We start from the raw sequence: 15,011 nt of genomic DNA on the forward strand, positions 1-15,011 counted from the left end.
GTTTTTGAGAGGCAGAGACAGGCAGAGATCTTCTACCCACTGACCTACTCCCTAAATTCCTACAAGAGTTGGGGCTGGTCCAGGCTGAAGCCAGGAGGCAAGAATTCAATCCAGGCCTCCCATATGGGTGCCAAGGACCCAAGCAGTTGAGCCGTCACCTGCTGCCTCCCAGGGTGCGTGTTAACAGGAAGCTGGAATAAGAAGTGGAATCAGGACTGAAACCCAGGTACTCCAGTATGGACTGCAGATGTTCCAAGTGGCTTCCCATCTGCTGTGCTGAACATGTGCCCCAAGGACTGGATTTACATGGGTTTATTCAATCTGCCATATTCAACTGGAACTCTAAATTGAAAACACTTTTTAATATGAAAGTTTACACTTCATTGTATAAAATTCAGATAGCACAAAAGGGCAAAGAATATGAAAATACTCTCACCTTTCCCCCAGAGTTAACTGCTGGCCTCCTACTAATAATTTCATAGTTAAACGTAATGTTCAGTTATATTAACGGTATTAACTTTTGAGATGCATTGTCTCTCTTCTCTCTGTGGTTTTAGACTTCAAAAATTGAATTTAAATATCTTTTTCTTCTATTGTATTCTGCATCTTTATGCTTTTTTACATAACTTTGCCTGCTCCCTAACACCCTTCTCCTGGGGAACTCCTATTCAACGCTTAATTCCCAGCTTATGAGTCAATTCTTGGTTTACAGAGCATTTCAAAATCTGGGAAAATCAATGCTCCCTCCCTGGTATTCCTATACTATTCACACTTTTCGTACTGGTGGCAAGTTTCTATTTTTCCTTATGCCTGGAAATTGCATACTTGAGATGGTGAGCTATAATGGCAGCCCTGGGGCTGGCATTATGGCATAGCAGGTGAAGCTGCTGCCTGCTATGCCAGCTTCCCCTATGGGTTTGAGTCCTGGCTGCTCCACTTCCTATCCCATTCCTGCTAATGGCCTGAGAAAATCAAGGGAAGATGGCCCAAGTGCTTGGGCTCCTGCCACCCTTGTGGGAGACCTGGAAGAAGCTCCTAGCTCTTGACTTTGGCCTGTCCTAGCCCTGGCCCATGGGGCCATCTCGGGAGTGAACCAGTGGATAGAAGACTTCTATCTCCCTCTCATTCTTTCTATAACCTTTTCAAATAAATAAATAAATCTTTAAAAATAATGGCAGCCTTGTTTTTTGTTTTTGTTATTTTGACAGGCAGAGTGGACAGTGAGAGAGAGAGACAGAGAGAAAGGTCTTCCTTTTTTGCCATTGGTTCACCCTCCAATGGCCGCAGTGGCCGGCGCACCATGCTGATCCGATGGCAGGAGCCAGGTGCTTATCTTGGTCTCTCATGGGGTGCAGGGCCCAAGCACTTGGGCCATCCTCCACTGCACTCCCGGGCCACAGCAGAGAGCTGGCCTGGACAGAATCCGGTGCCCCGACCAGGACTAGAACCTGGTGTGCCGGCGCCGCAAGGCGGAGGATTAGCCTAGTGAGCCGCGGCGCTGGCCAGCAGCCTTGTTAGACACAGAAACCCACAGCTGCCTGCATCTGCTTCTGGGCCTTTGAGTTGGTTCCATTTCTCCCCTTTGCCCACCCCCAGTATCGCCTGGCCTTAACTGTTCTAGCTTGCTGGCACATGTTGACTGTGGAAGGGCAAGTCTTTGAAGCACAGTATTCTTTGAGTTTTGGCTATAGTTTTCCCTTTGTCATATCAATTCTACTTTTAAAAAGATTTCTTTATTTGGAAAGGCAGAACAATATATATAGAGAGAGGCAGAGATAGACTGATCTTCCATCTACTAGTTCACTCCCCCAAATGGCCACAGCAGCCAAGCTGGGCCATGACGAACCCCGAAGCCCAGAACTCCATCCAGGTCTCCCATGTGGGTAGCAGGGGCCCAAGCACTTGAGCCAACCTCTGCAGCTTTCCCAGGCGCATCAGCAGGGAGCTGGATTGGAAGCAGAGTATCCAGGACTCCAACTGGCATTTGGATGTGGGATATCGGCTTTGTACGCAGGGGCTTAACTGCTGTGCCACAACCCTGGTCTGTCATAAATTTCAGATTAGTTTATGAAGATTCAAGGGGAACAAACAGGGAAATTTGATTGGCATGACCTTGAATCAATAGATGGATCCCCCACCTCCTCTTTGTTCCCCCAGGAGGGGGGCACCTCACTCAACAGTTGTAGAATGCGTGCCTGTCTGATGTCTGCAAGGTGCACCTGGTAGGTCAACACTCCACAAATACCGGCCAGTGACTGAGGGCCAGACGCCCGAAGATGAGCCACCATACTCTTACCATTCGGCAACGGTGAGTGAAATTTCTTCTTCGCCTACCTGTTCCGACACTTCACGGAAAATCTCCAGATCCGGGCTGGCCTCAGGTTACGTGGTTCGGCCGCTGGTTTGGCCGCCCGCACCCCTCCTGACTAACTCAGTTCCAGTCCCGGTCTAGCTTCCCGCTAGCGCCGGCCCGGGAGGCGGCAGCTCCCCGCCACCCACGTGGGAGACCCAGGCTCCCTGGCTGTTGCAGGCATTTGGGGAGTGAACGAGCCGATGACCGGATGCCAGCTGTCTCTCCCAATAAAACACATAAAAATCCAAAACCAAACAAACAGCTGCAAATCCACAACTTCATCTTTCACGAAAACGCCTCTCTTGTAATAAGGTTTTCCTTAAAATTCCTAGTCCGCGGCCCAGGCAAAGAAAGGAGGGACAAGGCGCCCGTCGGCGCTCCGCCCGTCCACGGCCGCAGCTCTGGAAAACAACGGGAACTACAAGTCCCGGCAGGCGGCGCGGCGCCGGCTCCACCGCGCGCGGTCCCGGGGCCGGCGAGCGCCGCTGCCTGCGAACCCGCTGCCGCCGGGCTGCGGCGCGAGGCCAGGCGCCCGGGCTCTGCTTCCCTCGGGGTGAGTAGGGGCGGCCAGCCCGGGGCGCGGGCGTCGGCTCCAGCTCGGCCCCAGCGCGGGGGAGCCCGTGTGGGCGCGCCGGGGCTCCGCAGCGGCAGCCTGGGGAATCGGGAGGGAGCCCCGGCCCCTGACCTTGTCACCAGACCTCCGCGCGCAGCCACGCCGTCACGTGACTTGCGGGCTCCGCCCCTCGGCGCGCCAGCGGGCGTCGGTGCGCACTGCCCGCTCGGTGGCTCGGCTCGTGGGCGGGAGGAGGGCCGCCGGGGCCCACGCAGGCGCGGTCAGCCCGGGATCGCCTGGGCTCGGGGCCGCGGTGTGGGCTGGAGCAGGACGCCGAGCAGCCTTCCCGCGGGCCTCCTGGGCTTGCGGTGCGCGCCGGGCCGTTTCTCTCCCCGCCGTGCTTCCGGATGGCGCAGTGCTATCGGGACAGGACAGCTGCGTGGTGCCTGGTCCTTAGTGGGGGCTCAGGAAATGAGTGCGGAGTTGAAGTGAATTAGCTTTGATCCGTGCCTTCGCACGTTGTCTGCTGCAGCGGGGGCAGAAATCCCCTGGAGGGCCTGTTACAGCCCATCCCCTGGGTTTTTGCATGAAGAATTCGCACTTGTGACATAGCGCCCGCAGCTGCAGAGGCCCCTGCCCTGGAGACCCTGCTGTGAGGACTGCAGTGTTACAGGAAAAGTACACACACACACAGCACCCTGTGAACTCGTCACGCCTGGTTGAGGGCCACTCTTACTTGGGTTGTTGACATAAACATGTGGGTATTGTCTTATGCACTCTTATTATTTTCCCAAAGAAACCTTTTATTTAAGGAGTACAAACTTCATAAGTACAACTTTAGTAGGAGTATAGTAATTCTTCCCACCATACCTGCCCTCCCGCCCTCACCCCATCCTCCCTCTCCCATTCCCAGTCTCATTCTCCATTAAGATTCATTTTCTTTTTTTCTTTCTTTGCATTTGTTAAAGAGACTGTCCTTGCTCCAGGGATTGGTTTTATCTCCATTGTCAAATCTAAGTTGGTTGTAGATGCTTGGATTGACTTCTGGTGTTTCTATTCTGTTCCATTGGTTTATCCATCTGTTTTTGTATCAGTACCAGGCTGTTTTGGTTATAACTGCCTTGTTGTAGGTCTTGAAATCTAGTATTGTGATGCCTACAGATTTGTTTTTGTTTTATAAGGTTGCTTTATCTATCCGAGGTCTCCTGTGCCTCCATATGAATTTCAGCATCATTTTTTCTAGATCTGAGAAGAATGTCTGTGATATTTTGACTGGTATTGCATTGAATCTGTAAATTGCCTTCAGATGAATGGACATTTTGATGATATTGATTCTTCCAGTCCATGAACATGGAAGATTTTTCCATTTTTTGTATCTTCTTATATTTCTTTCTTTAAAGTTTTGTATTTCTCATCATAGAGATCTTTGACATCCTTGGTTAAGTTTATTCCAAGTTATTTGATTTTTTTTTTGTAGCTATTGTGAAGGGGATCGACCTTGGAAGTTATTTTTTTCAGCCATGGTATTGTCTGTATATACAAAGGCTGTTGATTTTTGTGTATTGAATTTTTTTAAAAAAATTTGTTCATTTACTTGAAAGTCAGAGTTACACAGAAAGAGGAGAGGCAGAGAGAGAGAGAGAGGTCTTCCATCCACTGGTTCACTTGCCAATTGGCTGCAATGGCTGGAGGTGTGGCAATCTGAAGCCAGGAGCCAGGAGCTTTTTCTGGGTCTCCCATGTGGGTGCAGGGGCGCAAGGACTTGGGCCATCTTCTACTGCTTTCCCAGGCCATATCAGAGAGCTGGATTGGAAGTGGAACAGCTGGGTCTTGAACCAGCGCCCATATGGGATGCTGATGCTTCAGGCCAGGGCATTAACCCGCTGTGCCACAGCACCAGCCTCTTGTGCATTGATTTTATATCATGCTTCTTTACCAAACTCTTGTATGAGTTCCAATAGTCTCTTGGTGGATTCTTTTGGATCCCCATAGGTAGAATCATGTCATCTGCAAATAGGAATAGTTTGACTTCCTCTTTCCCAATTTGTATCCCTTTGATTTCTTTTGCTTGCCTAACAGCTCTGGCTAAAACTTCCAGGACTACGTTGAATAGCAATGGTGAGAGTGGGCATCATTGTGTGGTTCTGGATCTCAGTGAGAATGCTTCCAACTTTTCCCCATTTAATATGATGTTGGCCGGGTTTGTTATAAATTGCCTCGATTATGTTGAGGAATGTTCCTTCTATACCAAATTTGCTTAGAGTTTTCACCATGAAAGGGTGTTATATTTTATCAAATGCTTTCTCTGCATCTATTGAGATAATCATATGGGTTTTGTTCTTCAGTTTGTTAATGTCTTGTATCACATTGATTGATTTGTGAATGTTGAACCATCCTTGCATACCAGGGATAGATCCCACTTGGTCTGGGTGAATGATCTTTCTGATGTATTGTTGGATTCGATTTGCCAGAATTTTGTTGAGGATTTTTGCATCTGTGTTCATCAGGGAAATTGATCTGCAGTTCTCTTACTCTGTTGCATCTTTTTCAGGTTTAAGGGTTAAGGTGATGCTGGCTTCATAGAAAGAATTTGGGAGGATGCCCTCCCCTTCAATTGTTTTGAATAACTTGGGAAGATTTGGAGTTAGTTCTTCCTTAAATGTCTGGCTCCATTGCTCACAAGCTCCTTGGCTCAGGCCTTTTCTGAGAACTGCACTTCTTTACCTGCAGAATAAGGCTCGTAATTGTGCACACCTCAGGATCTAGTTGTGCAGGTTACTTGCAGTATTTAAGCACGTGGCGCTGCATGTCTCCCCCCGGACATTCACTTCTTTTCTTCTCTAGTTTGGTACTTGCTCCTTGCGCTTGGCTTTCCAAGTCTCTCCCTCCCTGGGATGAACTGAATGTGGAACTTCTGTTCCTTGCCTGGGTGAGATTTCTTTTCCTTGTCCACTCTGGAACCTTAGCATTGGTCAGGGATTCCTTTATTTCCTCGACATGGACTCAACCACATGGTTCAGCTTTGTTTCCTGCCCTGGACTGCGTCACTCTGGAGGACAGGGCGGACTGCAAACCTGCTGAGGTCAGGTGCATAGACTCAGCATTTTGTGGACGGCATCATCCACCTCGTTTGCTTTTTCTCTGCATCAGTGACGAGGTTTCTCTGAAGACCTGATCACTCTCTCCAAGGTTACCTTGGGTCTCTTCCAGGCTTGGGGACAGCCTAGAAAAAAATAATGCTTGTTTGTCTAACTGTCCGTGTAGGAAATCAGAGGGGACTTGTGGCAAGACTAACAGAGCTGAGTCCCTAAGTGCCTTTCCTGGGTAGCTGTTCTCACTGAGCGCTGAATAAGGGATGATTTCAGGTCTGTCGTCCTGGGGCGGGGCTGCAGGTGGGCGGTCACTGACAAGGCCCAGCCACAGTTTGACCCCACCAACAGCATTGGATTTTTCATTTGATTCTGCCCGAGGATGGACGTTGGATCAACTGTCAACTTCCGACTTAGAGAATCTCCCAGGCTTTCCTGATGCCTGCTTTTCTGAGTCCCTGGGGGTGCCTCCTATGGTCCAGAGAGGGGGAGCCCTTCTTCCTGATTTGACAGACAGCTGTGTGAGCTTTGTAGCTGAGAGTGAGGAGCATTGGTGGGTCCTGTGACATGCCCTGCATCACCGGACTCCACACAGCGCCTTCCACGTGCTGGCACTGTTTGGGCACGGCAGGGGGTCAGAAGTCCGAGTCCTTGCCCACACGGCTGTCTCGTGCATTCCTGAAGGGTAGTTAGAACCTTAGGAAAAGGGCTCCTGGTGTACCTACCACAGAGGTCGCAGGCTGTGAATCAGCAGAGGGGCCCAACAAGCTCTTACTTGGCTGTTCTGGTAGCTGAGCCACTGAGGGCAAATCGCCTACCTGGGGAGGGATGGTGATATTTGTCTCACCTGACTGGTTTTTGTGGGCTGTCTAATGAGGTGAACGGGAGGGCTCTGGAAAGGCTTGCTATGATCTGGTGATTAGCCTTTAGGCTCCTGGTGACCTCGGAGCCTCCGCAAGGTGTGTGCTGTTCTGCCGGGCGGGCGCAAAGTCAGAAAGGCAAGTAAACAGTCCAGGGCAGGTGATTCATTAGCGAGGGGCTGAATAATGAAAGGTGTTTTTCCTCGACAGCCATATTTCACGCCTGACAGGATCTTTGAAAATACCCCCAGGGCAGCAGCTCATTTGCATGTTAAAGACTCACTGACACTTTATGGAAAGTTCCAGGGCCGTTCTTTGCAGACAGAGTTGGGCTCCTATAGTATGGATTTTATGTATTTCAATTTCTGCCTCTTTTATTACTGAGGACATTTGCATGAAAACTGGGTCTTGGGAGTGGCTGCTTTGCTGACTCTGCCCTCCCCAGAGGGGGCCTCATTCTTACAGGGTCAGACCTGGGGGGTCGGTGTGTTGGAGGGTGGCACTGAGGGGAGGCTGTGTCGGGGTGACAGGGAAGAGGGCCATTGAACCAGCAGCCCTGGATATGTGATTTTCATCTGGGGACCTGTGTTCTTGGCTCTGCACAGGCCTTCTGGGTTACAGTTTATCCATTCCCCAAGTGGCTGTATGGCCTAGGGTTAGGCCAGGCTTGTTAGTAAAATGGCGCCGTCTTACTTGTGGCATCATCTATGCCCCAGACGCCATCTTAGGCCCTGGCCCCCATTGCTGCGTTGCATGGAAGGCTTTGGCCCTAACCTCAAGGTCCAACCACCGGTGTCAGCTCCACCCCCATCCTAATGAGATTCGTTGCTCCTACTTCTTACCTGCCCCATGACAAAGGGATATTAGGACTCGCTTCCCAGACATGTGTTCTTTTTCTCCTTCGCCCCCTCCCTCTGGTCTGTCGGGTTTCCCCCAGTAAACCCTTTCCCTTACTCCGGTGTTGGGTGTGTTTTGTGGCTGCCTTACATTGGTGCTGTGACTTGGATAAGGCAGCTCTGATATTCTAGCACATTGATGCCTGTTGGCTTGTTGCCTGTCACTCGGCCTAGAGTCGGAGTCCCGTGTGGATAAGAGCCTGGTCTTGTTCCCATGCCTGCAGCAGTGCTTGGCCCCGTGAAGAAGGATTTTGAGCATTGACTGTGGCGGGTGCCGTGCTGACCGTTTCGAGTGCATTATCTCATCTCATCCCAGCAGTCATCATCTGCTTTTACAAATGAGGAAACTGAGGCTAAATGAGATCAGGAAAGTGGTCCCAAGGTCATCCCAAGGTCATCCCAAGGTCTGTGAGTGACGGAGCTGACATCTGAATTGCAGACTGGCTCTGAAGCCCTAAGCGGTGTTCCATCTGTCTTCCTTTCTGTTGCAGGGTCTCAGGACATGGCCAGAAAGGCCCTCAAGCTTGCTTCATGGACCAGCATGGCGCTTGCCGCCTCTGGCATCTACCTCTACAGTAACAAGCACTTGGACCCTAATGACTTTGGCGCCGTCAGGGTGGGCAGAGCAGTTGCTACGGTAGGTTTTCTCATCGTGGGAGGGGCTGAGAATCTTCAGTGGTACTTGGGCAGCCTGTGTGGGCAGCGCTTTGGCAGAGGAGTCCTGGTTGACGTCTAGGTGTTAAGCTCTGTCCTCTCTTGGTCCACAGACAGCTGTCATCAGTTATGACTACCTCACCTCCCTTAGGAGCGTCCCGTATGGCTCAGAGGAGTACGTGCAGCTCCGATCCAAGGTAAGGGAATGGGGGGCTCATGTGCACCTGAAGTGGCTGCACAGCCAATAGGATCTCTGTGTGCCCCTGGAGGTGGGCAGGGGGCAGGGTGGGGATTGAGACTGAGGCCATTGGCCAACTGGGGGTTTGGAGGGAAGGAGGGGAGGAGCGGCTGTCCCACCACGTTGAGGTGTTTCAGTGCCAGTGAGCAGGGCTGTGAGCCTGGCGTCAAGTTGGATCCCCTGGTACTGAGGATGCTAATCTACACGGTGCTGCTGGGGAGTCTGCTGTGTGTTTTAGGGCAGTGCCAATATCTGGGATGACTCAGGCCGGATGAAGGCTATGTCCCCGACACAACCTAGCTGGCTTCCAGATGCTTTGTCAGCAAAAGCCAGCTGAGAGAGGTTCACTGCTGTCCTATCTGGAGGCCACCTTGGGGCTTCTTGTAGGCCTCTGCGTGGATTCCACTGCCACTCTCTTTCCTGGCAACAGGGGGCCTGACGTTGCTGTGACTCTGTGTACCCTGAGAGTTGGGGGACCAAGCAGGAGACGTTTGTGGGGTGTCAGTTGAGTTTGAGGTCAGGTGTAGACACTTTGGGCTTTTCTGGAGAGCTCTGTACCAGATGGATCTGTTCAGCAGTTCTCCCAGCTTGGAATTCCCTTTGCTGCCTAGGCAATTGTTAGTCTTCCCTTTGGACACAGTTACCTGCTCTCCTCATCTACCCCCATGATTTTTTTTTTTTTTTTTTGACAGGCAGAGTGGACAGAGAGAGAGAGAGACAGAGAGAAAGGTCTTCCTTTGCCATTGGTTCACCCTCCAATGGCCACTGCAGCCGGTTGCGCTGTGGCCGGCGCACCACGCTGATCCACAGGCAGGAGCCAGGTGCTTCTCCTGGTCTCCCATGCGGGTGCAGGGCCCAAGTACTTGGGCCATCCTCCACTGCACTCCCTGGCCACAGCAGAGACTGGCCTGGAAGAGAGGCAACCGGGACAGAATCCGGCACCCCGACCGGGACTAGAACCTGGTGTGCTGGTGCCGCAGGTGGAGGATTAGCCTGTTGAGCCACGGCGCCGGCTCCCCATGATGTTCTCCTTTTCAGGCATCCTTTGTGGAAGGAATAATTAACTTTTACATTTTTAGTTAAACTCTTCATTGCGGACACTGCAACCATCCACCAGAGTAGAGAGAACAGTAAAATGAACCCCTGTGGAGCTGTCCTCCAGTGTGAGAATTTATCAACATTTTCCTCATTGTATTGGTCCCTGCCCTCTCCCTATCCATGCCTTCATTTATTTATTATTATTTTTTGCCAAAATAATTAAATGCAAATCTTAGACATCATATTGCCTTATCTGTAAACACATCAGGATGTATCTGTAATAGATAGGATCTTTAAAAAACATAGCCATAATATCATGATCACACCTAGAAAATTTCTTACCTAGTCCATGTTCAAATTTCCTTTATTGCCCCCAAACTGTCTCTTTATAGTTAGTTTGTCCACATCTTCATCCAAATAAAAACATTTGATTGATGTTTCCTATATACTTTAAAATCTTTGATATTTACTCATCCTCTCTTTTTGGTGCCAGTTTCTTGTTAAAAAAAAGTAGATAATTTATCCTGCGGATTTTTTTTCTTTTTAAAAATATTTATTTATTTAATTAGAAAGTCAGAATGGGAGAGACACAGTGAGAGAGAGAGAGAGAAAGAGAAATAAAGAGAGAGAGAGGGAGAAAGAGAGAGAGAGACATCTTGCATCTGTTGGTTTATTTTCCAGGTGGCCTCAGTGACCAGCACTGAGCCAGGCTGAAGCCAGGAGCTTCATCCAGGTCTCCCACCTTGGTAGCAGCGGTTCAGACACTTGGGCCATCCTTTGCTGCTTTTCTCTGGTCATTAGCAGGGAGCTGGATTGGAATGGAGTAGCTGGGACCTAAACCAAAACCCGTATGGAATGCCGGTGTTGGGGGTGGCGGCTTTACTTGCTGTGTCATAGTGCCAATCTTCCTGTAGCATTTTCCTCATGCAGGGTTTGGTCGATGGCCTCCTGAAAGTGTTGTTAAATGGGAAATACATTTATATGTTTAAAAATTCATGTACGCACTTTAAATAGTTCATAAATAGGTGAAGTTAAAAGATAAATTTGGGGGCCGGTGCCACGGCTCAATAGGCTAATCCTCCGCCTGTGGCACTGGCACACTGGGTTCTAGTCCCGGTCGGGGCGCTGGATTCTGTCCCGGTTGCTCCTCTTCCAGTCCAGCTCTCTGCTGTGGCCCGGGAGTGCAGTGGAGGATGGCCCAAGTGCTTGGGCCCTACATCCCATGGGAGACCCAGAGAAGCACCTGGCTCCTGCCTTCGGATCAGCGCGGTGTGCCGGCCGCAGCGCACCGGCCGCAGCAGCCATTGGAGGGTGAACCAACGGCAAAGGAAGACCTTTCTCTCTGTCTCTCTCTCACTGTCCACTCTGCCTGTTAAAAAAAAAAAAAATCAATTTGGGGGACTGGCACTGTGACATAGTGGCTAAAGCCGCTGTCTGCGGTGCTGGCATCCCATATAGGCGCTAGTTTGAGTCTCGGCTGCTCCACATGCGATCCAGCTCTCTGCTATGGCCTGAGAAAGCAGTGAAAGATGGCCCAAGTCCTTGGGCTCCAGTACCCACATGGGAGACCCAGAAGAAACTCCTGGCTCCAAGCTTCGAGTCAGCACAGCTCTGGCCATTGTGGCCATTTGGGGGGTGAACCAGTGGGTAGAAGACCTCTCTATCTCTTTCTCTCTACTTCTGCCTCTCTTTAACTCTGTCTTTCAAATAAATAAATAAATCTTTGGGGAAAAAAAGAGATAATTTGGGGCAGGCATTGTGGCTTACTGGACTAAGCTGCTTCTTGCAATGCTGGCATCCCATATGAGCGCTGGTTCCCATCTTGGCTGCTCTGCTTCTGATGCGGCTCCCTGTTAATGTGCCTGGGAGAGCAGTCGAAGATGGTCCAAGTGCTTGTGTCCCAGCCACCTATAGGAGATACCCACATGGAATTCCAGGCTCTCAGCTTTGGAATGGACCAGCCCTAGCTGTTGCTGGCTATTTGAGGAGCGAACCAGTGGGTGGAAGATTCTATTCCCACCTGCTTCTCTGTCCTTCCTCTCCTCCCTCCCTACTTCTCTCTGTCACTCTGCCTTTCAAATGAAAACAAATAAATCTCTAAAAAGAGTAAATTTATTTTGGTGCAAAGTATTTTGAAATCCATGCATTATTTTTTCATATTACGAATTTTCCATAGACTTTTTGAAGATTCCAAATATGCATGGATTTCAAAAGAATTTTTGGGGGGCCAGCATTGTGGTGTAGCAGGTTTAGCTTCTGCCTTTGATGCTGGCATCCCATATGGACACAAGTTTAAGTCCTAGCTGTTCTGCTTCCAATCCAACTCTCTGCTATGGCCTGGTAAAGCAGTGGAAGATGGTCCAAGTGCTTGGGTCCCTGCACCCATGTAGGAGACACAAAGGAAGCTTCTTGTTCTCGGCTTCTGCCTGGCTCAGCTCCTGGCATTGTGGCCATTTGGGGAGTGAACCAGTGGGTGGAAGATCTCTCTGTTTCTCCTCCTCTCTCTGTAACTCTTTCAAATCAATTAAAAAAAAAACTTTTAAAATGTTTTTGCACCAGAATAAAATTATAATTTAATTCCATTTTCCATGGATTTTTTTGGAAGTAGCCTCATAAAAATATTTGAGGCAGGCGCTGCGCTCAGTAGGCTAATCCTTCGCCTGTGGTGCCGGCACCCCGGGTTCTAATCCCGGTTGGGACGCCGGATTCTGTCCTGGTTGCCTCTCTTCCAGGCCAGCTCTCTGCTGTGGCCTGGGAAAGCAGTGGAGGATGGCCCAGGTCCTTAGGCCCTGTACCCGCATGGGAGACCAGGAGGAAGCACCTGGCTCCTGGCTAGATCGGTGCAACGCGCCGGCCGTAGCGGCCACTTGGAGGGTGAACCAACGGCAAAGGTAGACCTTTCTCTCTGTCTCTCTCTCTTTCACTGTCTAACTCTGCCTGTCAAAAAAAAAAAAAAAAATATTTGAAACACACAGAATGACCCTAATATCCGTATTTTTTCATTCTCCAATTTTTCTGCCTGCTATCAATTATTATTTCTTGTGCATCCTTCCAGAAATATCTACCTATTTGAATTTGATCACTGTTTATTTTTAATACAGACGATGGTTAGTTACACATCTCTCTCTCTTCTTAGACTGTCCATTCTTTTGGATTAGGGATTGGGGCTTTCCTTTTGTGTGTTTCACCTCTCCTGATGGTGCCTGGGACTGAGTCAGCTGAATGTCTGGTTCAGTGCCAGGCAGCACCCTGCTACCTCCTTGCCTTCGCAGGAGCCCCAGAAAGAGCCCAGGCTGGTGATCAGATGACTTGAGTTTGTGCATTGGCTTTGGGACGGTCACTTTAACCTTTTGTAGCTGCCATTTTCCTTGTCTAAGCCAGAGGTGGTAATGCTGCTTACTGAGGATTAAATGGAGACTGTCAGAGCCAGTGCCTTGTGCAGTGTAAAGCAGGTGTTACCTTCAAGTCCACTGCCTCCCAGAAGCTGAGAGCCTTATGAGGAGAGAGGCTTGGCCTGGGCTGTGCACCTCCATGTCTGCAGCTCTCACACCAGTACCCAGCACACAGTAGATTCTGAATAAAGACTCACGGAGTGGCTAAGAGAATTAAATTGTAGCTTTTATTGGAGAATCTCAAAGCACCTGCCTCTGAGACTTCACACCCTTTCGCTTTTCCCTGCCCCTCTTTCTTCTCCTAACCAGAGCTGTGGGCCTTGAAAAGTGCTGCCCACAGGGTCCAGGGTACGGCCTCTGCCTTGGGGACCCTGCAGAGCAGGTGGGCAGTGGGTGTTGTGCAGAGAGCTGCCTGCTACACGTAGCTCATCTGAAAGGCGGAAGTGGACAGCTTTGAGGGGCGCCACAGGAAAAGTGCAGCCTGGCATTGGACAGGAGGGCAGCACGTGGTGGCTGGCCCCAGATATCAAGGCGCAGGCTGCTCCCCAGGAGTTGTGCCTGGGAAGAGGGAGCTGGCTGGCCATACAGAGCACAAGTCCATGCAGCGGGAGTGTTTTCTAATATCTGTGCTTGTCGGCGTGGCTGATAAAAGAGTGAGTGGAGGGTAAAACATAATTATCTCCCCTGTCAAGCCAGCATCTGCTGGTCCCAGAGCGTCAGAACCAGGAGACCGCTGGTCCCAGAGCGTCAGAACCAGGAGACCGGCACGGCAGGTGGGGACTTGGAGAAGCACTTGCAAGGTAGCGCTGGCAGGCAGGATCTCAGTGACTCAGCTCTGTGTTGGAAGAACAGGGAGCGGCACTTTCCTGGGTGGCCGAGGGGGTGGGGAGGGACCGGGCACCTTGGAGAACCAGACTTCTGGCGTCAGGATGCTTATAAGCTGAGAGGTGTGTACACGGGCCCATTCAGACAGCAGGTGCTGTTGGTATAGACAGACATCTATACAGTGGGCCAGAAGAGACAAGGTGGAGTTGATTCTGACAAGGGCTGGGATGTGGTAGATGTGTGTTAGTTTTGCAGCCTGGGAACCATTCTCATCGTGGGGAGCAGCATTCAGACTTCCCCTGGGGGAGCCACTCCTCTACATCGTCTGCACCTGGCAAGTTTTGGGTAGGGCTCACCCCACCATCATCAGCCAGGTAGTCCATGGAGCCCAATCTGCTGGCCCTGGAGATCAGCTCAGGGATGGGTACCTGAGCCACTTCTGGCGAGTGACCTGATATCAGGTCTAGGACTGTTTGGGGGAATGACAGCTCTCTCTTTTCTGCTGGGTTAGCTGAGTGTGGAATGCTGGCTTTGAGCTGTTGGCAGCCATTGTAGCACCATCACCAACTGTGAATGGAGCTGGCATTGCAAAGAGATGTCTTATGTGACTCCCCAGATATGGGCCACCCCCAGACTTACGGTGGCATCTGCCAGGTAGTTCTCTTTTTGCCAAAGGTGTTTTGAGTTCAGAGTACTGATGGTTGCAGCCACAGGCATCCTGAAGGCTGGGGGCCTTGTAGATGTGTGCTGGGTCTGGAAGCATAATCGGAATTGTGAGAATCACAGAAGGACCAGTCACTCAGAGGAAGGAGTGGACTGCAGGAATTCTGGGGCCTAGCGAGGGTGAGGGGAGCTTTGTTTGGAATTGGAGCCGTTTTGGATCTGGAGCTGGGTCCTCAGACTCCTAGTCCACGGTCAGGTACCTCTGCTTTCCCCTTTGCCAGGTGGAGGCCAGGGCTTTGGTCTCTGTCGGGTTTCAAAGAATGGAGATGAGAAGTTTCACTTAATTAATGCTGTGGATGATTTACTCCAGAGAGCAGATCCAGAGGCATACGGTTTGTCATGCTGGCTCCTTCTCATATTATTCATTTAGTTATTTGTTTTTAACATGTA

The 15,011-nt window shown here is 50.4% G+C and overlaps 1 protein-coding gene across 2 annotated transcripts in view; it reads left to right on the forward strand.

The window, feature by feature from the left end:
- The first annotated feature begins 2,782 nt into the window (after window positions 1-2,782).
- ADCK1 (aarF domain containing kinase 1) overlaps window positions 2,783-15,011 on the forward strand; it is a 132,309-nt gene continuing 120,080 nt past the window's right edge. For both annotated transcript variants that reach the window (XM_051825982.2, XM_051825984.2), the window contains exons 1-3: window positions 2,783-2,906; window positions 8,243-8,388; window positions 8,519-8,602. In XM_051825982.2, coding sequence (XP_051681942.2) covers window positions 8,254-8,388; window positions 8,519-8,602 — 219 coding nt within the window. In that variant the 5' untranslated portion in view covers window positions 2,783-2,906; window positions 8,243-8,253. The remainder of the gene's footprint in view (window positions 2,907-8,242; window positions 8,389-8,518; window positions 8,603-15,011) is intronic.

The sequence above is a fragment of the Oryctolagus cuniculus genome, chromosome 20 (genome assembly GCF_964237555.1).
Source record: "Oryctolagus cuniculus chromosome 20, mOryCun1.1, whole genome shotgun sequence".
NCBI classification, from domain to species: Eukaryota; Metazoa; Chordata; class Mammalia; order Lagomorpha; family Leporidae; genus Oryctolagus; species Oryctolagus cuniculus.